The sequence below is a fragment of the Heterodontus francisci genome, chromosome 17 (assembly GCF_036365525.1).
Source record: "Heterodontus francisci isolate sHetFra1 chromosome 17, sHetFra1.hap1, whole genome shotgun sequence".
NCBI lineage: Eukaryota > Metazoa > Chordata > Chondrichthyes > Heterodontiformes > Heterodontidae > Heterodontus > Heterodontus francisci.
Window position 1 is genome coordinate 89,415,488 of NC_090387.1, and position 21,734 is coordinate 89,437,221.

Here is a 21,734-nt window from a genome sequence, read left to right on the forward strand (position 1 = left end):
GTTGGCCTTAATTTCAAGAAGGCTGGAGTATATAAGTAGGGAGGTCTTGTTACATCTGTACAGGGCATTTTTTGAGACTGCGCCTAGAGTACTGTGAACAGTTTTGGTCCCCTTATTTAAGGAGGGATATGCTTGCATTGGAGGCAGTTCAGAGAAGGTCCACTCGGCTGATTTCTGTGATGAAGGGGTTGCCTTATGAGGAAATCTTGATCAGGTAGAGCTTATACTCATTGCAATTTAGAAGAAGGAGTGGGGCTATTATTGCGACATATCGGATTCTGAGGGGGCCTGATCAGGTAGATGCTGAGAGAATGTTTCCCCTCATGACGGAATTTGGAACTGGTGGACATAGCTTCAAAATAAGGGGTCTCCCATTTAAGGCAGAGATAAGGAGGAATTTCCTCTCTCAGAGGGTCATTTTCTTTGGAATTCTCTCCCCCAGGGAGCAGTGGAGGTTGGGTCATTGAATATGTTCAAGGCTGAGCTTTATAGGTATTTGATCTACAAGTGAATAGGGGCCAGGCAGGGAGTTAAGGCCACAATTGGATCAGCCTGGACTTAATTGAATGTGAAAGCAGGTTTGAGGAACCAAAAGACCTATTTCTACGTATATTTCTTACGTTCTCATGCTCACCAAACATACTTTGTATATGTTTATGTTTATAAAAATCTGGAACTTTAAGCTTACAATAGCTGCAATATGAAGATGTAACAGGAAGGAATCTGATATGCATTTATTTTACCAGCACATAATCTTACAATTGGATTTATTATATAATACAAGTGAATAAAATACGAAAGACAACAGTCTATAACCACAGGGTAGGGACCCAGAAGAACCAAGACAGCATGGAGTGGACTTTGCCATCAGAAACTCTTTGCTCAGCATGATAGAGTCACCTACAACAGGCACGGAATGCATACTGTCCATCCAACTGCTCACCGCCTCTGGTCCAGTAGACCTACGCAGCATCTATGCTCCACACTTTTCTCCCCCCCTGAAGTTAAAGACCAGTTCTACAAGGAACTCCATAATATCATTAGTAGCATTCCTCATACCAAACATTTGATCCTGCTGGGGGACTTTAACGGCAGAATCGGGGCTGACTCAACTCATGCCTCTCCTGCCTCAGGCACTATTGCATTGGAAGGATGAATGACAATAGACAGAGACTGCTGGAATTGTGTACCTACCACAACCTCTGCATCACCAACTCGTTCTTTCAAACTAAACCCTGTCACCAGCTTTCATGGAGACACCCAAGATCACGTCATTGGCACCAGCTGGACCTCATCGTCACAAGGCGAGCCTCCATAAACAGTGTTCAAATCACACGTAGCGTCCACAGTGTGGACTGCAACACCGACCACTCCCTGGTGTGCAGCAAAGTTAAACTCAAACCAAAGAAGTTGCATCACTCCAAGCAGAATGGCCGCCCGCGCATCAACACTAACAGAATTTCTTACCCACAGCTGTCACAAAAGTTTCTCAATTTGCTTGAAAAAGCCCTTCAAAACACTACTTCAAGGGATGCAGAGACCAAGTGGGCCCACATCAGAGACGCCATCTATGACTCAGTAATAACCACCTTTGGCAAACGTGAGAAGCAGAATACAGACTGGTTTCAATCTCACTTTGCAGAGATGGAACCAGTCATAGTCACCAAGCGCACTGCACTGCTGAACTACAAGAAAGCCCCCAATGAGTTAACATTCTTAGCACTTAAAGCCGGGAGAAGCACCACGCAAAGAACAGCCAGGCGCTGTTCAAATGACTGCTGGCAACACCTATGCAGTCGTATTCAGCCGGCCTCCGACACCGGAAACATCAGAGGAATGTATGACGGCGTTAACAGAGCCTTTGGGCCAACCGTCAAGAAGATTGCCCCCTCAAGTCTAAGTCAAGGAAAACGATCACTGACCCAAGCAAGCAAATGGACCACTCGTGGAGCACTGCCTAGAATTGTACTCCAGAGACAATGATGCCATTGATACCACCCTCAATGCAGCCCAGTCTCTGCCAGTCATGGACGAGCTGGACGAACAGCCACAAAATCGAAGGTCAGTAATGCCATTGATTCTCAACCAGCATAAAAGCACCTGAAAAGGATGGCAATACCCCTGAGATAATCAAGTGTGCCAAGCCTGCTATACTCTCAGCACTCCATGAACTGCTTTTCCTGTGCTGGGATGAGAGAGCAGTACCACAGGACATGCATGATGCCAATATCATCACCCTCTGTAAAACAAGGTTGATCGCGGTGACTGCAGCAACTACCATGGAATCTCCCGGCTCAACATAGTGGGGAAAGCCTTCGCTTGAGTCATTTTAAACAGGCTCCAGAAGCTGGCTGAGCGTGTCTACCCTGAGGCTCAGTGCGGCTTTCGAGCAGAGAGATCCACTATTGATATGCTTTTCTCCCTTCGCCAGCTACAGGGGAAATGCTGCAATCAACGGATGCCACTTTATGCTGCCTTCAGAGATCTCACCAAAACCTTTGACCTCGTCAGCAGACGTGGTCTCTTTGGGATGTCCACCAAAGTTACTAAGCATCATCACCTCATTCCATGACAATATGAAAGGTATAATTCAGCATAAATGTGCATCATCAGACTCCTTTCCCACCCTGAGTGGCGTGAAGCAGGGTTGTGTGCTCGCACTCACGTTGTTTGGGAACTTCTTCTCACTGCTGCTCGCTCCTGCGTTTAAGTCTTCAGAAGAAGGAATTTTCCTCCACACAAGATCAGATATCAGGTTGTTCCAAGTTGCCCATATTAGAGCAAAGACCAAAGTACGGAAAGTCCTCATCAGGGATCTCCTCTTTGCTGAAGATGCTGCATTATCATCTCACATGGAAGGATGTCTGCAGAGACTCATCGACAGGCTTGCGGCTGCCGCAATGAATTTGGCCTAACCATCAGTTTCAAGAAAACGAACATCATGGAACAGGATGTCAAAAATGCTCCCTCCACCAATATCGGTGACCACACTCTGGAAGTGGTTCTGGAGTTCACCTACCTGGGCTCAACCATTACCAGCAACCTGTCTCTCGATGCAGAAATCAACAAGCGTGTGGGAAACGTGTCTGTTGCTATGTCCAGACTGGCCAAGAGGGTGTAGGAAAAGGGCGCACTGACACAGAACACAAAAGTCCAAGTGTTTCAAGCCTGTGTCCTCAATACCTTGCTCTATGGCAGCAAGGCCTGGACAACGTATGCCAGCCAAGAGCGACGTCTCAACGCATTCCATCTTCACTGTCTCCGAAGAATCCTTGGAACTTGGTGGCAGGGCTGTATCTCCAACGCAGAATTCCTCGAGGCAGCCAACTTCCCCAGCATGTATGCCCTACTGAACCAATGGCGCTTTGAGATGGCTTGGCCATCTGAGCCACATGGAAGATGACAGGATCCCCAAGGACGTATTGTACAGCGAGCTCGTCACTGGTATCAGTCCCACTGGCCATCCATTATTTCTTGTGACATTGACCACAAGTCGTGGGAGCCAGTTGCCAGCAATCGCCAGAGCTGGCGGACAGCTATCAAGGCGGGGCTAAAAAGAGGCGGGTCAAAGAGACTCAGCAGTTGGCAGGAAAAGAGACATCAGTGTAAGGAGAGAGCCAACTGTGTAACAGCCCCGACAACCAACTTTGCCTGCAGCGCCTGTGGAAGAGTCTGTCACTCTAGAATTGGCCATTATAGCCACTCCAGGCGCTGCTCCAGAAACCACTGGCCACCTCTAGGCGCTTACCCATTGTCTGCCGAGACAAGGAGGCCAAAAGGAAGGAAAGGGAAAAGGAAGGAAATAAGAAAGACAACAGTCTATAACCACATTCAATCGTGTTATTGTTTTTTTTTCAAACCTGGACATTAACACTCGAATAAAAGTAATACACTGAAATTAGGTTACAGCTAGCTGGATGATAACAACGTTGCAAAAGTCAAGGACTGGTTAAAAAAAAGCAATTGCCCACTGAAGCTCTTCATCCCAATACCACAATCTCCCATTCAAGAATCCTGACACATTTACAATGCACCAAACAGTTTAGATTCTGAAGTCTCTTTTGAAGAATTATTGCAACTTCTGAGTAGCAACAAACAACTTTAAAATACCTGTTTTTTAAGGGAACTAGCTTTCCTTCTATAGTGATTTTTTTGTCCTCTGGTACTATTTTATGGATTTACTTTTCAATTCTGCGTTCACCTATTTGCAGAATATTAAGTAGCACTGTTCAGCTGAATGCAGATTTGAAGAGCAAATCCAGGAAGTAGTACGACTGGAGAAAACAGAACTAAGCAAGTAAAATAGTTTGTTCTCCAGTACTACTTTCTGGATTTACTTTAAATTCCGTATTCATCTTATCAGTACTGTACAATCTTTTATAGATCACAGTAAGTTCATAAATTAACGACTTTCCACTTGTGTAGCTGGGCTTGACCTTCTCCATCAGTGGCCCTCTTGGCTCAGCAGTACCACTCTCTTCTCTGAATCGTAAGGTTAGTGCTTTGAAGACTTGAGCTCATAATCTACTCTGACATGTTGATGCAGCACTGTGGGATGTTGCACTGTCTTAGGGAGGAGGCATTAAATCAAATTCCCGTCTGGCCACTCATGGTAAAAGAACCCATGGTACTATTTGCAGAAGAACAGCAAATTTCTCCTGGTGTCCTGGCCATAGTTATCCCTGAACCATCAACACTAAAACAGTTATCTAATCATCCATTTTAATTATTGTTTGTGGGAACATGCTGTGTTGTTGCTGCCTGTCCCAATTATCCTCCCTGATAATGGTGACTACCCTTGAAAAGCCCTTCAGTGACTATGAAATGGTTTCGGAGGAGCTGAATTCGCAGAAATTGTAATATAAATGTTGTTTCATTATTTGTTTCTTTATAGCTTATTCATTGTTCATTGCTACTAATTTTGTTTCACCCCAATGCAATCGCTAAAGCCAAGATTCAATATAAAAGAAAATCAAACGGAAATCAGAACCTGTGGCCAATCCCCTACCGTCCGTTTTGCACTACCGTCCAAGTCGAATTTATACCCCGGAAAATTATATCCCCGTTTCTATTAATTTTCAAATAACTCGGTTATTGGTACGTGACCGATCACAGTGCTCTGATTTAGGATGTATTGGTCAATCGGGAAACAACTGTCAACCCAACCCTTTCAAAAGATGCGTAAAATTGAAACACCATTGACAGTAAATACTAAATACAACTGTGAAGCCGAATCAGTTCACTGGCCTTGGACGTTTGGGACCTGTTGGAGCAGAATTTGACCATCGTGTCAGTGAATTTCTACAATCTATGTCATTCGCAACGTCTTAATTAAAGTGAAGGAGACAATCATACAGGAGCCACTGCTTCTAAATACTTATTAATTATCGACTGCTATTAAACTGGCAATCTCCACCCTTCCCCTCAAATCGTTGTTATTAATTTCTCATGTTGTTGTTAGGATAATGTTGCTGCAGTTAGATCTACACACATAAAAAACGGGTTCCGCATTGGACACAAATATCACGTGGCTTTCGGTTCGGTGGAAATCACGTCTGCTCTTTGTTTTTCAATCCGTAGCTGAGCATACTCCGTGCTCTTATCCTTATAATTAGGCTTTGATGTTTTCTTTGACCCTGCCATAGATACAGCAGCGTAAGTCAGCTTATTATCAGGTGTCCTTTGCTTGGTCTGTGAAATCAATATTTGGGAATATAATTAGTTCGATATGTTAACGGCAATGTAAAGTTAGGCGCTGTAATTGAAATAGAAAAACAATGAAAAAGCTTGCATTTATATAACGCCTTTCGCGACCTCAATACATCCCAAAGCATTTTAACAGCCAAAGAAATAGTTTTTGAAGTGCAGTAACTGTTGTACTGTAGGAAACGTGCCTGCCGATTTTCTCACAGCAAGCTCCCGCGGACAGTATGTTAGTCAGCAGATAATCTGTTTTCGTGATGTTGATTGAAGGATAAAGATTGACTCGGACACTAGGGATAACTCCCTAATAATAATATCCGAAGAAGGGTCACTGACCCGAAACGTTAACTCTGCTTCTCTTTTCACAGATGCTGCCAGACCTGCTGAGTGGTTCCAGCATTTCTTGTTTTTATTTCAGATTTCCAGCATCCGCAGTATTTTGCTTTTATTTTAGGGATAACTCCCTGCTTTTCTTCGTAATAATGTCACGGGATTCACCTTAGAAAGAAACCGAGGCCACAGTCCAAGGTCTCATTCGAAAGACGGCACCCCCAACAGAGCAGATTTCCCTCAGGACTGCACTGGAATGTATATTTTGTGCTCAACTCTCTGGAGTGCGACGATGAACCCACAACCTTGTGAGTTCGATGACAGGTTGCTACCAACTGAGCTACAGCTGACATAACGACCATTGCCAAAGCTTGGCAGAATTAATGTTAAGTACAACAGCACTATAAAAGCACTATTAAGGCATTTCTTACACTTCACCGTTTTACTTGTTAATTACAGGCATTCCGTGTCTCTTTGTTCGGCTACTCACCCCTACCTGGACATGCGCTGTCCTTTCTTGATGCTTTGGTCTTGGAGTTTTCAAGGGATTCATTATCTCGAGTTCAGCATAAGGCGCCATCACATCGGCTGTGCCCTGCATGGTCTGAAGGACAAACATATATATCTTGTTATGTTGTCAGATAAATTCGGTTGGGCTCTCCGTGTGCAGAACGACGCGAGCAGGGACGGAAACTGCAACTCCATAGTCAATCCATTAACTGAATGGATGCGATATCAGTCACTGTTGCCCTGTGTCTGCCTGCGCCATCAGTGCCCAGCAGGCGGAATGAGTCTTATTTACAAAAATAAGCAGTTTGTGGGACAGTGAAAAGGGGGTCTGGTCTTTACCGACTCGGCTTTAAGCAACGTTAGCGCTGAGCGCAGAATGGAAACTCCGGGGAAGGCGCTGCTGGCAACAGGACCCGATGTCTTTTCCCTCCATTGAAATGAATGTAAAGAAAATTCCTTGGGAAGTGTGATTCTACCAACCAGATGTATGTTTGTGTGCTCCCCACATGCATTTGTTGTTTCACGTCAAGCGGTATTTTGCGAAAATCTGTCTTCAAAACTCGACAGAGCTGCAACCCGTCTCCTGATCTTACTTAACTTCATGATTACGAGAAACCCCGGAGAAATGGGGGAAATGGCTGAAAACGCTCTTTCAGTCGGTTCTCTGCAAGTTTCGCGAATATTCCACTGAGGTTATGGAAATCCCGTTAAATTTCCAGGTGAAGTATATTAAGAAAAACGAAAGATCAAAGTTCATCCCTGCAGTCCATTGACCTGACTCACTACTTGAAAAAACCTGCAGCTGTCAAGGTTTATATACTGGAAGCTACACATTTGTTGCAGCAAAAATAGGAAAAACCATTTAGATCCTGTTATGAAATTGAGCGGAATTGGAAAATCTGCGTTGCAATTATAGAATGGATGGAATTGAATTAGCACAGGGTGACAGAGGAGAGTCTGGGACAACTGTAGTCAGGTCACTTTCATTGTTCAAACAAGTAAATAGAGAATAGAATTCTGCAAACAATTATTAGAACGTGGAACACAAGAGATTACTTGAAGTTGGCAGTCACCTCTGCGCTACACTTAGAATACTACGTTCAGTCTTTAATTCATCCATAAAATATATATCTACATCTATACAATATGTATGCAATTATCTTTCTATATATTTTCCATCTATATCTATATCCACCTCTTTCTTTCACTGTAAGGTAGACTTTGACGACTTAAATGTGGAGAAGAATTAGAACCCGGGATACAAATAGAAAACAAATGTCAAACATATCTAAGGGAAAAGATTTGCTGAAAGATTCAGCTATGGTTGGAATGCCTCTCTTGATGTGCTGGAGTTTTTGTTCGCTTCTCGGCATCCATAATTTCATGCAGCAGACGGTATATGTAGGAAAACCTCGAGTTAATGCCAACACATTTCTGTCCATTGATTTCAATCTATGTGAAATGGAGGACAATAACGCACCCAAGTCTCCTGGCCCTGATGGAATGCATCCCAGGGTACTAAAAGAGATGGCGGGAGAAATAGCAGGTGAACTGGCGGTAATTTTCCAAAATTCGCTGGACTCTGGGGTAGTCCCAGCAGATTGGAAAACAGCAGATGTGATGCCACTGTTTAAAAAGGGAGGTAGACAAAAGATGGGGAATTATAGACCGGTTAGCTCAACCTCTGTAGTGGGGAAGATGCTTGAGTCTATTATCAAGGAAGAAATAGCAGGGCATCTCGATAGAAATTGTCCCGTTGGGCAGACGCAGCATGGGTTCATGAAGGGCAGGTCATGCTTGACAAATCTTTTGGTATTCTATGAAGACATTACGAGCAAGGTGGACAATGGGGCCCCAGTGGATGTGGTGTACCTAGATTTCCAAAAGGCCTTCGACAAGGTGCCGCACAAGAGGCTGCTGCATAAGATAAGGATGCATGGCGTTAGGGGTAAAGTATTAGCATGGATAGAGGATTGGTTGACTAACAGGAAGCAGAGAGTGGGGATAAATGAGTGCTATTCTGGGTGGCAATCAGTCACTAGTGATGTGCCTCAGGGATCGGTGTTGGGACCGCAATTATTTACAATTTAATATAGATGATTTGGAGTTGGGGACCACGTGTAGGGTGTCAAAGTTTGCAGATGACACTAAGATGAGTGGCAGAGCAAAGTGTGCAGATGACTGTGAAACTTTGCAGGGGAACATAGATACATTGAGTGAGTGGGCAAAGGTCTGGCACATGGAATACAATGTTAATAAATGTGAAGTCATTCATTTCGGTAGGAGTAACAGTAAAAAGGATTATTACTTGAATGGTAAAAAGTTGCAGCATGCTGCTATGCAGAGGGACCTGGGTGTCCTTGTGCATGAATCGCAGAAGGTTGGTCTGCAGGTACAGCAAGTAATTAGGAAGGCAAATGGAATTTTGTCCTTCATTGCTAAAGGGATTGAGTTTAAAAGCAGAGAGGTTATGTTGCAGCTGTACAAGGTACTGGTGAGGCTGCACCTGGAGTACTGTGTGGAGTTTTGGTCTCCTTACTTGAGAAAGGATGTCCTGGCACTGGAGGGGGTGCAGAGGAGGTTCACTAGGTTGATTCCGGAGTTGAGGGGGTTGGCTTATGAGGAGAGACTGAGTAGATTGGGATTATATTCATTGGAATTCAGAAGAATGAGGGGGGATCTTACAGAAACATATAAAATTATGAAGGGAATAGATAAGATGCAAGTAGAGAGGATGTTTCCACTGGCAGGTGAAGCTAGGACAAGAATGCATAGACTCAAGATTAGAGGGAGCAGATTTAGGACTGAATTAAGAAGGAACTTCTTCACCCAGAGGGTTGTTAATCTATGGAATTCCTTGCCGAGTGAAGTAGTTGACGCTACTTCAGTAAACGTTTTTAAAGCTAAGGTAGATATCTTTTTGAACAATAAAGGAATTAAGGGATACGGTGAGAGAGCGGGTAAGTGGATCTGAGTCCACGAAAAGATCAGCCATGATCTTATTGAATGGCGGAGCGGGCTCGAGGGGCCGGACGGCCTACTCCTGCTCCTACTTCTTATGTTCTTATGTTCCGATAAGGTTCTCAGTGCTTGCTCGGCCTCGCAGCCTGTGCAGCAAAGAAACAAATTCCACCCAAAGATAATCTGATATGCCAATGAGGCGACTGAAAAGAATGCCGATTTCTTGTCACCTGTCTCCTCGTGTTTTTTTTTCACATTACAGCAAATGCATCCGAAGTTCCGCTTCCGTGGTCTGTGCACACGCGTGAACAATAAATAGTAAAACTTGCATCTTCAGCTCGTGACATTCTGCAGGAGTTTGTATTAATTCTGCAGCTGTGGGCATCGCTGGCAAGGCCGGTACTTATTGTTTATCCCTGGTTGCCCTTAAAAGGTGATGGTGGGCTTGTCAGGAGATTTCAGATGAAAGTTAAGAGCCAACCACGTTGATGTGGACTGGATTCACGGACAGAGCGGTTGAGGATGACAGATGCCCTTCTATGACGAACATTATTAAACCAGTTGGGGTTTCAGGGGAACACGACAAATTCATGGTCACTTTGGCTATTACCATATTTTGCTTACAGATTTTTGAAAACTGAATTGAAAATGTCAAATTACCGGATTTGGCAAATGGACATTAGACAGCCATAGTCATTGAATCATTTACGGCACGAAAGGAGGCCATTCAGTCCATAGAGTCCATGCCGGCGCTCCACGGAGCTATGCATCACTCCTACTCCCCGGCTCTATCTCAGTACCCTACAAGTCCATTTCCTTCAAGTGGCCATCCAACTTCCCCTTGAAGTCATTGATTGTCTCCACTTCCACCACACTTGTGGGCAGCGAGTTCCAAGTCCTTAGCACCCGCTGCAGAAAAATAAGTTGTTTCCTCATATCCCGGGGCGGCACAGTTGTTAGCACCACAGCCTTACAGTTCCTGCGACCTATGTTCAATTCTCGGTACTGCCTGTGCGGAGTTTACAAGTTGTCCCTGTGTCTGTGGGTTTCCACCGCGTGCTCTGGTTTCCTCCCACCTCCAAAAACTTGCAGGTTGATAGATAAATTGGCCATTGTAAATTGCCTCTAGTGTCGGTAGGTGGTAGGAGAATGGTGCGGATGTGGTAGAGGATATGGGGTTAATGTAGGATTAGCATAAATGGGTGGTTGTTGGTCAGCACAGACTTGGTGGGCCGAAGGGCCTGTTTCATTGCTGTATCTCTAAATAAATAAAATTCCCTCTGTGTCGCCTAGTCCTTGTACCATTTGTAATGGGAACAATTTTGTCTAACTGAGAGAGTCATAGAGTCACTGAGTTATCCAGCACAGAAACATGCCCTTCGGCTCATGGTGTCCGTGCCGGCCATCAAGCACCTAACCATTCTAATCCCATTTTCCCCGTAGCTTTGTATGCTATGGCGTTTCAAGTGCTTATCTATAACTAATCTTAGGCCTGTCATAATCTTGTACACTTTTATTAAATCTCTCCTCAACCAGCCTTTTATGGTGGACTTTATCAAGTACTTTCTTAAAATCCATACAAATAACTTCCATCACGTTCCCTTCATCAACCTTCTCTGTTATTTCATAAAAAAATACAATTAGATTAGTCAAGCATGATCTCCCATGCTAGTTATCCTTCAGTAACTCGAACCTCTCTAAGTGTCCGTTGATATTTATCCTGATTATTCTTTTTCAAACCTTACCCAGCACTGATGTTAAATTAACTGGCCTGTAGTTGCTGGGACTGTCCTTACACCCTTTCTTGTCACATTTGCCACTATCGAATCCTCTGGTGCCACCCCTGTATCTTGTTGTCTCCAGGAGGTTAAAGCAGTTTTTTTTTACTATTCATTACAGTGGATGATCAGTCAGCAAAAGACAGTTATAATTCACGTGCCTCGGATTTATTGAGAAAGATTGTTTCCACATAGAATCATGGAATCATAGAATGGCTACAGCACAGAGTAGGTCATTCGGCCCATCATGTCTGTGACGCATCACTGCAAGGGCAGCTCACCTAGCCCTGCTTCCCTGCCTTTTCCATGTAACCCTGCACTTCTTTGTTTCTCTTCAGATAATTATGCAGCTTTCTTCTGAAGGCCTCAACTGAATCTCCCACCACCACACCCCCGGGCAGTACATTCCAACTCCGAACCACTCGCTGTCACTGCGGCTTTTTTTGTGCCAATCGCCTTAAATCGGTGTCCTCTGGTTCTCGATCCTCAGCCAACGGGAACAGTTTCGCCTTACCTACTCTGTCCAGACGCCTCATGATTTTATACTCCTCTATCAAATTTCCTCTTAGTCTTCTCTTCTGCCAGAGAACAGTCCCAGTTTCTCTATCTGATCTACGTAACCGAAATTCCTCACCCCGGAACCATTCTCGTGATTTTTCTGCACCATCTCCAATGCCTTCATATCCTTCCGAATGTGTCATGCCCAGAACTTGACACAATACTTCAGTTGATGCCGCACCAGTGTTTTAGACAGGTTTTTCATAACTTCCTTGTGTTTGTACTCTATGCCCCTATTTATGAAGCCCAGGATCTCATATGATTTATTAACCTATTTCTCAACCTGCCCTGTAACTTCCATGATTTGTGTTTGCACCCCCAGGTTCCTCCGAGCCTTCACCCATTTTAGAATTGTAACATTTAATTTATATTGTCTGCCCTCGTTCTTCCTACCAAAATAAATCACTTCACACTTTCTGCATTAAATTTTATCTGCCATTTGTCCTCCCATTCCATCAGTTTGCCTGTGTCCTCTTGATGTTTATCACTATCCTCCTCACAGTTCACAATGCTTCCATGTTTTGTGTCACCGAAAATTTTGAAATTGTGCCTTGTACAACCAGGTCTAACTCTGTAAAATGTGTCAAGAAAAGCAGAGGTCCCAACACCAACCCCTGGGAATCCAGTCTTTCTCCAGTCCAAAAGAAACTGTTCACCGCTATTCTCTGATGTCTGTCACTCAGCTAATTTCATATCCATGTTGCTACTGTCTCATTTATTCCATGGATCTAACTTTGTTGACAAGTCTGTTATGTGGCACTATATCAATGATCTTTTGGAAGTCCATGTACAACACGTCAGTGGCATTACCCTCATCAACCCTGTCTGTTACCTTATCAAAAACAAAACCTCAGCCAAGTTAGTTATACACGATTTTTCCTTAACAAATCCGTGCTGCCTTTCCTTACTTACACAACATTTGACCAAATCACTATTAATTTTGCCTTGAATCATTGTTTCTAAAAGCATTCCTGCTGCCGAAGTTAAACTAACTGGCCTGCAGTTGCTGGACTTATCCTGACATGCATTTTGAACAATAGTGTAACATTTCCTATTCTCCAGTCCCCTGGCACCACAACTATATCGAAGGAGGATTAGAAGATTATCGCCAATGCATCCGCAATTTCGACCCTTACATATCATTGGATGCATCTCATCCCGACCTGATGACTTATCAACTTTAAGTACAGCCAATCGATCTATTACTTCCTCTTTGTCCATTTTAGCCCATCCAGTGTCTCAACTACCTCCCTTTCACTATGACTTTGGCAGCATCTTCTTCCACCTTAAAGACCTATGCAAAGTACACATTTTGTACCTCAGGGATGACCTCTGCTTCCACGCGTAAATTCCCTTTTAGGACCCTGATCGGCCCCGCTCGTCCTTTTTACCAGTCCTTTACTGGTTATGTGCTTACAGAAGTTTGTCTGTTGCATCAGCACTGAATTCAGCCTGTGCCATTTTGTCTGAATTTGTGCAGTAGGGAATTAAACGCGCAGATTATTACATTAAATAGAGTACAACATTGTTACATTTATATTTACATTTGAAATACATTAGTACGAATTATGAACACCTACCTGCTGTTCAGGAGAGTTGGCTCTTTCACCATCGTTCTTCACTCCTGGTAATGAATGAAGCTTAAGACTTTATCTTTAATATTTACTCGGCTTAGAAAGACACTTCTGATAGATTCAATGTAAATTATATGACCTAGATATCACATTTGTTGTTCAGAATTGCTTGGTTTCAGATCACATTTGACAATCGGACCAAGATTATTCAAATGCCAGTGAAGTAGTGAGTCTGGTTGAAAAATCGCATGGGCACAACACAAATGTTTATGTTCATTACCGCACTGGCGTTAAGTCACAGGCAATGAAAGGAGATTTTTCAATAGACTACCCATTAAGGGCGGCACAGTGGCGCAGTGGTTAGCACCGCAGCCTCACAGCTCCAACAACCCGGGTTCAATTCTGGGTACTGCCTGTGCGGAGTTTGCATGTTCTCCCTGTGACCGGGTGCTCCGGTTTCCTCCCACAGCCAAAGACTTGCAGCCATTGTAAATTGACCCTAGTGTAGGTAGGTGGTAGTGAATATGGGATTACTGTAGGGTTAGTATAAATAGGTGGTTGTTCTAAGAAAGAAAAAGAAAGAAATATAAATGGGTGGTTGTTGGTCGGGACAGATTCCGTGGGGCCTGTTTCAGTGCTGTATCTCTAAATAAATAAGTCTGAGGCCTGAATTTCGTGGAAACGGCGGGGGTCCTGATGCTGGTCAGGAGGGGAACCTTACCTGAGACCTTTGGGGACCTCTTTCCCTCCCCGTCACCAACCCCCACCCCCCCCCCCCCCCCCACCCCCTCCCGATTCCAGTCAATGACAGTCGGGCAAGTAACTGCCTGGGCTGTGGTTCCGGTCCTTTTCAGAACGAGGATCCCAGCCCAAAGAACTATCAGCCAATCAAACGGCCAGCAGCTCAGTGGGAGCGGTGGCCATTGCTGTACGACAAGTGGACGTTCACTGGAGTCCCACACCCCCGTAAAAGTGGCGGAGTCACCAGGAATAGTCCGGCAGGCCCTGCCGAGGGGGAGGGAGGATGTCGGTTATTGAGGACGAGAGGGGTTGTTCATGGGGTTGTTCATGGTGGCCTTTGCCACCGGGTGCCCTCTGTGGGCCACAGATCGCCCACAAATGAGACCCCGCCCCCCCCCTCTCCCGTCCCAAGACTGCAGGGAGTCACTTTGTTTAACTGGAATCTTCCCACGTCGAGACACCCGACCTGTAGTCGAATACCAGCGGCAATGGGAAGAGGCCCTTAAGTGACTATTAATTGGCCACTTAATGGCCTCAATTAGCCTTTGGGTAGGATGGCCTTTCGCGTCCCAGAAAAAACGCACGGCAACGGGAAGGTGCAGGGCAGTCCACCCGCTGCCTTCCTTCGATATTTTATGGCCACCGCCTCCGTTCCAGTCACCAGGGGGCACCTAGAAATCCACCCCGAATCTCTTGTCAGTGACTGAAGACCTTCGAAAACTCTACTCCATTTCAGAAATTTGAATGTACCCCTACACTGGAACCCTGGAGTGCCCGTGTAGGGTCCCATATATTTTAAACACCATGAAAACGTTTGTGTTCAGCAATCACCTGTGCTCCTGTGGGGACAGGCTAACTAATGTCGCTTTGAAACTTGTGCTAACGTTCGTAAAATAAAACTGAATTATTTCATACCATTGTTTTTCTTTGCCACACATCGCTTGGCAATAATGAGACCGATCACCAATAATACCACCACGCCCCCTGCAGATGCAGAAATCAGCAAGTAATGGTTGTTTTCTCCACCTAAAAGATGTAAATTAAATATATAAATCCGAACCTGTATGCTGTTCAATTCAATATGACAATACCCTGAAAGAAAGAGAATTCGAAATATTTTCAGTCAGTTATCGCAGTTGATATCAACCATGGCTTAGTTCACTCTTGCCTCTGAGTCATAAGGTTCTGGGTTCAAGTTCTACTTTAGGGCTTGAGCACACAAATTAAGGCTGACACTCCAATGTAGTACTGAGGGAATGCTGCACTATTGGAGGTGTTGATTTACAGACGTGATATTGCCTTCTCAAGTGGATATAAAAACGCCCATGGTACTATTTCAAAGAAGAGCAGGGGAGTTATCCTTGGTGTGCCAACCAATATTTATCCCTCAATCAAAATCACAAAACAACTTATCTGGTCATTATCACATTGCTGTTTGTAGGAACTTGCTGTGTGCAAATTGGCTATCGCATATTCTACATTACAACAGTGAAAATACTTCAGAAGTACTTCATTGGCTGTAAAGCACTTTGAGATATCCTGTGGTGGTGAAAATCGTTATATAAATGCATTTATTTTAATCATTTAGTATTAAGGTGCGATATCATTAAACAAAAGAATGTTGAGCTATGACATATTGGATTTAATGCACCGAGGTACCTTGGGTATGCAATTTGCTAAGTGATAGGTGGCAGAGAGTGGATTTTTTCACAGGAGAGAAATATGCAGTGGGATTCCCTCAGGGATCAGTATCAGGACTAATAATTTACCTGATATGCATAAATGATCTGGACTTGATATCGGGAGTACAATTTGAAAATTGTTAATTAGGCAAAATTGGTAACGTAGTAAATGGTGAGAAGGGTAGGAGCAGACATTAGGGGAAAATACAGTGAGGAAATGGGCAGACGAATGGTAAGTGCAATTCAATGTGGATAAGTCTGAAGTGTGCACTTTGGGTGAAACAACATGGAGAGGTAGTATAATGGAAATGGTGCGATTTTGAGAGGCATACTAAATCAGGAGAAGCTAGGGGTGCATATCTACACATGTTTGAAGGTGGCAGAGCAAGTTAATAAGTAGGGTTAAGGAAAGCTTGTGCGATAATTAGTTTTGTGAATAGAGGTATTGGATACAAAAACATGGAAGCCATGCGAAAGTTTACACATCTCTGGTTAGTTCTCAGTTAGATTATTGTGCACAATGCTGGGCACCGCATTTTAAAAGAATGTCAAGGTCTTGGACAGAATACAGGCGCGATTTACCGGCTTTAACAGGGAGGAGAGCCTTCAGCTACGTTTAGAGATTGGCGAAGTTCGGATTGCTCTCATTAGAACACAGAAAATTAAGGGGATATCTAAGAGCAGTATTCAAAATTATGAAGGGTTTTAATGAATCAAGTAGGAAGAAACATTCCTCTGAAGAAATGGGTCGATAGCCGGCAGTCATAGGTTTAAAACTACTGGCAAAAAGACTAGAGGGGTTTTGAGGGAAATTCGTTTCTCACGGGGGTTGTTGAGATGTCGAATACACGAGCTGAAAGGTTGTTGGAAGCAATTTATACATGGATTTTCAAAAGGCAATTGGACATGTTACTTGAAGGGGTTTAATCTGCAGAGTTATGGGGATTAAACTGGACAGCTCTTTCAAAGAGGCCGCACAGACACGCCAGGCCAAATGACCTCTTTCGATATTGTACGATTCTACGATTTTATCTGAAATCTCACCTGTGCTGTGATAGGTGACAGTGTAAGTGGCCATGGCTGATATTTGGAGGGTACTGTGAGAGACCAGGCAGGAATAAACAGTTCCGGACAGGACAAACTGCGTCTCTTGCAACTGGCTGGAAGCTTCATATAGTCCGTCGGTGTTAGGTTCAACAACGTTACTTATCCCTGTTGTAGTTTTGTTGCCATCCTTATACCAAGTGAAGCTGATACTCTCTGGATAAAAGGGAGATGTCACGCACACAACAGTCAGAGAAACAGATGAATCCTTCTCAGGTTGCTGAGATTTAATTTTCAGTGGAGTTGGCGGAGCTAAAAAAAAATGAAGGAAAATAACGTAAATGGGACATCAATCAGGGTTAACAACCGGACATTTTGTTTCAGCCCATTTCAAAGTTAACACTGGAGGAGGTCTCGGGTGGGTCGGTGGGTGGAGGGGGGTCGGGGCTGGGGGTGGAGGGTGTGGTGAGGGGATGAGTCTTTGTGACACTGCATGGATGTTCACTTTGCGCTGTCAGTAGTTGCATCGTAAACGGATTTTCACAAGTGTCACCATTATTTCGGCGGTAATTGCAATGTTACCGCCCGGCAAAAAAAGGATGATAGCGAGTGGGTCGCCCGTTTTACAGCTCTCCCATTTTTCTATTCTAATGGGAAAGAAAATTGAGCGGGATGTATTTTGCGTTGCTCGCCCTGTTTCGCGGTACAGCTGCGAACTCTGTTGAACATAAGAACTGATGAGAAAATATAATTTACCAAACTAGAGGGACACTGGTGCCAAGGTCCAGTATGATACCTTATTTACAGGAGGTGAAAATCATGAAGACAAATGGGACGGGAGGCTGAAGCTACAGAATGTAAAATTTAACTGTTAGTAATATGCCCTTTCAAAGATCCTGACATATAGATTATTAAATTAGAGCTAGGGAAATCTGAATCCAGATAGAAAGTCAGTCTCGCGTAACGGAGACAAAATAAATCTCAAATAGGGCAATATCTGTGCTCACAGCGGCAGATCCGCGCTTGTATCTAACACTGTAGAGATATACACCTCCGTAAATGATACTGCAATTTTAACTTCAATAGTTTTCTGTATGCCGTTTACTGTGTATTTTGGGAATCAAGCAACTAAGAGATAATGCTTGGCTTGATCAATATTGCTGAAATATTCTGAAGCACATCAAAAAATAATTGCAGCCGTCACAGGTGCAATTTGAATGTATGCATGCTAAAACAATGGAATTTAATTTGCGATGTGAATCCTTCGAAGCACAATCAATAAATGTTCCGAATTGTGAAATATTACAGTTACAGGGATCTCATTCGTTGTTTTTATACTTACCCGTTACAACTAAATTGGATCCCGTTCCGTTTCCAACTATTTTGCCTCGATGAGTGACAGTGCAATAGTATGCTCCTGCGTCTTGTACACTCACATTGATTATCCAAAGAACGGCTTTGAATCCAGTCTTAACGCTAATTAATTTTCTGTCATCCTGTCCTGTGCTTAGATATTGATTATCACCCTCCTTCCACCAGTAGACATTCACAGCTGGGCCGTCTTGAAACATGGGAAGCGTGCAGCGAAAGGAAACATTTCTTCCCGGGTTTGTGCTCGTACTCTCAGGGTACTGATTCACTTTGACTGAAGTTTCGCCGCAAGCTATCGGAAAAGATGATAATAAGATAGTATTACAGAAGGAAAAGCGCGAGAATAAGGGAATCAGGGAATATGTACAAAGGAAAATGAAACATTTTATATCAAAGGAAGGCTAAATAAATGCCAGATTTAACGAGAAATTAAGGTATAGAGGGAACTGTTACCTGTAAATATGATCCCCAAAACAGAGAGGCACTGAAGTACAACACTCGCTAACATTCTGAATCACTTGATCACTCGGAACGACAGACCATGAAGTGGCTGATGGTTTGTAAGAACGCCGAAGGGTCGGAGTGCGACAAACACCTCAAAGAAGCGTAACATCCTGTGTATGGGTTCAGAAAATATTTTGGTTGTCCCTTTGCTAAAACAGTTGTAAATCCGCCAGAAGAGGGCGCCGCTCGCAATATTTTCATGGGATGTGGGCATTGCTGGGAAGGCCAGCATTTTTTACCATCCCTAATTGCCATTGAGAAGGTGGTGGTGGCATGTTCTTGAACCGCTGCTGTCCATCGGGCACGGGTACACCCACAGTTCTGTTAGGAAGGGAATTCAAGGGTTGTCATCCAGCAACAGTGAAGGAACGATATCGCCCCAAGTCAGGATGGTGTGTGGTTTGGAGGGGAACGTGCTCCCATGCAACTTTAGTTTAGTTTAGTGATACAGCACTGAAACAGGCCCTTCGGCCCACCGAGTCTGTGCCGACCATCAACCACCCATTTATACTAATCCTACACTAATCCCATATTCCTACCACATCCCCACCTGTCCCTATATTTCCCGACCACCCACCTATACTAGGGGCAATTTATCATGGCCAATTTAACTACCAACCTCTGGAGCACCCGGAGAAAACCCACGCAGACACAGGGAGAACTTGCAAACTCCACACAGACAGTACCCAGAATTGAACCCGGGTCGCTGGAGCTGTGAGGCTGCGATGCTAACCACTGCACCTCTGTGCCGCCTGTCTTTCTAAGAGGAAGAGGTCACTGGTTTGAAAGGTACTGTGGAAGGAGCCTTGGTGTGTTGCTGCAGTTCATCTTGTATATATTACATACTGCTGCCACTGTGCGTCAGTGCTGAAGGGAGTGAATGTTTAAGGTGGGATGCTGGTCGAGTGGACAATTTGTCCTGAATGGTGTCGAGCTTTTTGAATGTTCATGGAGCCACACACATCCAGACAAGTACAGAGAATTCCACGAAACTTGGGCCTTGCAAATGGCGGACAGGCTTTTGGGAGTCCGGAGATCAGTTACGCAAGGCAGAATTCCCAGTCTCTGACCTGCTCTTGTAGCCATAGTATTTATATGGCTGTTTGAGTTCAGTTTCTGCTCCAAGGTAACCCCCCCCCCCTCCCTCACCCCCACCCAGGATGTTGATAGTGGATCATTAAGTAATGATAATGCTGTTGAATATGAAGGGGAGATAGCTAGATGTTCTCTTGTTGGAGATGATCATTGCCTGTCACTTGTGCGATGTGAAATTTACTTGACACGTATCAGCAGAAGCCTGAATGTTGTCCAGGTCTCACTATGTATGGACATGGGCTGCTTCAGTATCTGAGGAGTCGTGAATGGTACTGAACACTGTGCAATCACCAGCGAATATCCCCACTTCTTACCTTATGATTGAAGGGAGGTCATTGATGAAGCAGCTGAAGATGCTTGGGCCTAGGACACTACCCTGAGGAACTCCTGCAGTGATTTCCTGGAGTTGAGATGAGTGGCCTCCAACAACTGCAACCATCTTCATTTGTGATAGATGTGACTCCAACCAGTGGAGAGTTTTCGGTTGATTCCCATTGACTTCAGTTTTGCGCGGGATCTTTGATGCCACACTCTGTCAAAGGCAGTCACTCGCACGTCCACCTTGAGGTCCAGTCTTTTGTCCATGCTTGGACCAGAGCTGTAATGAGGTCAGGAGCCGAGTAGCCCTGGTAGAACCCAAACTGAGCGCCAGTGAGCAAATTATTGTTGTTAAAGTGCTGTTTGATAGCACTGCCAATGACACCTCTCGTGACATTGCTGATGATCCAGAAGAGGTTCGTGGGGCCGTAATTGCCTGTATTGGATTTGTCCAGTTTTTCTTGTGGATAGGACATACCTGGGCAATTTTCCACATTGTCGGTAGATGCCACTTTTGTAGCTGTACTGGAAAATCTTGGCTACGGGCTTGGCTAGTTCTGGAGCACAAGTCTTCAGTACTATTGCCGGGATGTTGTCAGGACCTAAAGTCTTTGCAACACCCAGAGGCTTCAGCTGTTTTTTTTTATATCACGTATGGCTGGCGGGCAGCCGTAAAGACAGGGCTAAAATGTGGCGAGTCGAAGAGACTTAGTAGTTGGCAGGAAAAAAGACAGAGGCGCAAGGGGAGAGCCAACTGTGCAACTATACCACTGTGCTGCCACCTCTGCAGGGTCTGTCCTGCCGGTGGGACAGGACATGCCCAAGGATGGTGATGGCGGTGTCCAGGGCATTGGCTGTAAGATATTATTCTGAGAGTATGACTCTGTCAGGCTGTTGCTTGACCAGTCTGTGGGACAGCTCTACCAATTGCGGCACAAGCCCCCAGATGTTAGTAAGGAGGATGCTGCAGGGTTTGGTGTGCCGTTGCCATTTCCGGTTCCTAAGTTGATGCCAGGTGGTCCGCCCGGTTTCATTACACACAGCAGCTGGACCAGCCTTGCCTCAGGACCTCCTACATGAAGGAAAGCTGTAATGAAAAGGGCATGGACTGGTCCGGAAAGGGTGGATTTCAGGGCAGTGCGCATAAAATTTCCATGGAGTTCTCTGACAGGAAACAGGCAGACTTCCCGGAAAACGGCGAAAATGGTCCATTCCTGCCGTTACTGGTTTGTGCAGGGTTTGCGTTCATCGTCCAGAGAAGATATGGCGTGACATTGCGAGATCTGCGCCAACATTCCCCCGCAATGATCTACATCATTTCAACCAAGACAGCAGAGATGTTTCGAACCGCAGTGTCTGAAATTGTGAAACATTTAAAGCTCTACGGCCCATAAATGTAGTGATACACTCCAGGTCTGCCGCGGTAACTTCAGTGACTGCTGAAAACCCAACATAAACCACGAGCATGTGTGCAGGACGGCCGTTTATGCTGTTTTCTGTTGCACCTTTTATTTAATAATTGGTAAAAGTATCCAGATAAACTACCAATAACTATCCAACCAATG

The 21,734-nt window shown here is 44.5% G+C and overlaps 1 protein-coding gene across 2 annotated transcripts; it reads right to left on the reverse strand.

The window, feature by feature from the left end:
* Nucleotides 1-769: 769 nt before the first annotated feature.
* On the reverse strand, nt 770-18,796 carry LOC137379261 (tyrosine-protein phosphatase non-receptor type substrate 1-like). 2 transcript variants are annotated; one of them, XM_068049978.1, is made up of 7 exons: nt 18,706-18,796; nt 18,224-18,544; nt 16,882-17,193; nt 15,071-15,181; nt 13,421-13,464; nt 6,530-6,637; nt 770-5,691 (listed from the first exon to the last, which is right to left on the reverse strand). In XM_068049978.1, the coding sequence occupies exons 1-7, from the start codon at nt 18,758-18,760 to the stop codon at nt 5,524-5,526; spliced, it is 1,119 nt and encodes a 372-aa protein (XP_067906079.1). In that variant the 5' UTR covers nt 18,761-18,796; the 3' UTR covers nt 770-5,523. The 2 variants fall into 2 exon arrangements, with proteins under 2 accessions (XP_067906079.1, XP_067906078.1); XM_068049977.1 differs by having other exon boundaries at nt 6,524-6,637.
* Between the last annotated feature and the right edge of the window lie 2,938 nt (nt 18,797-21,734).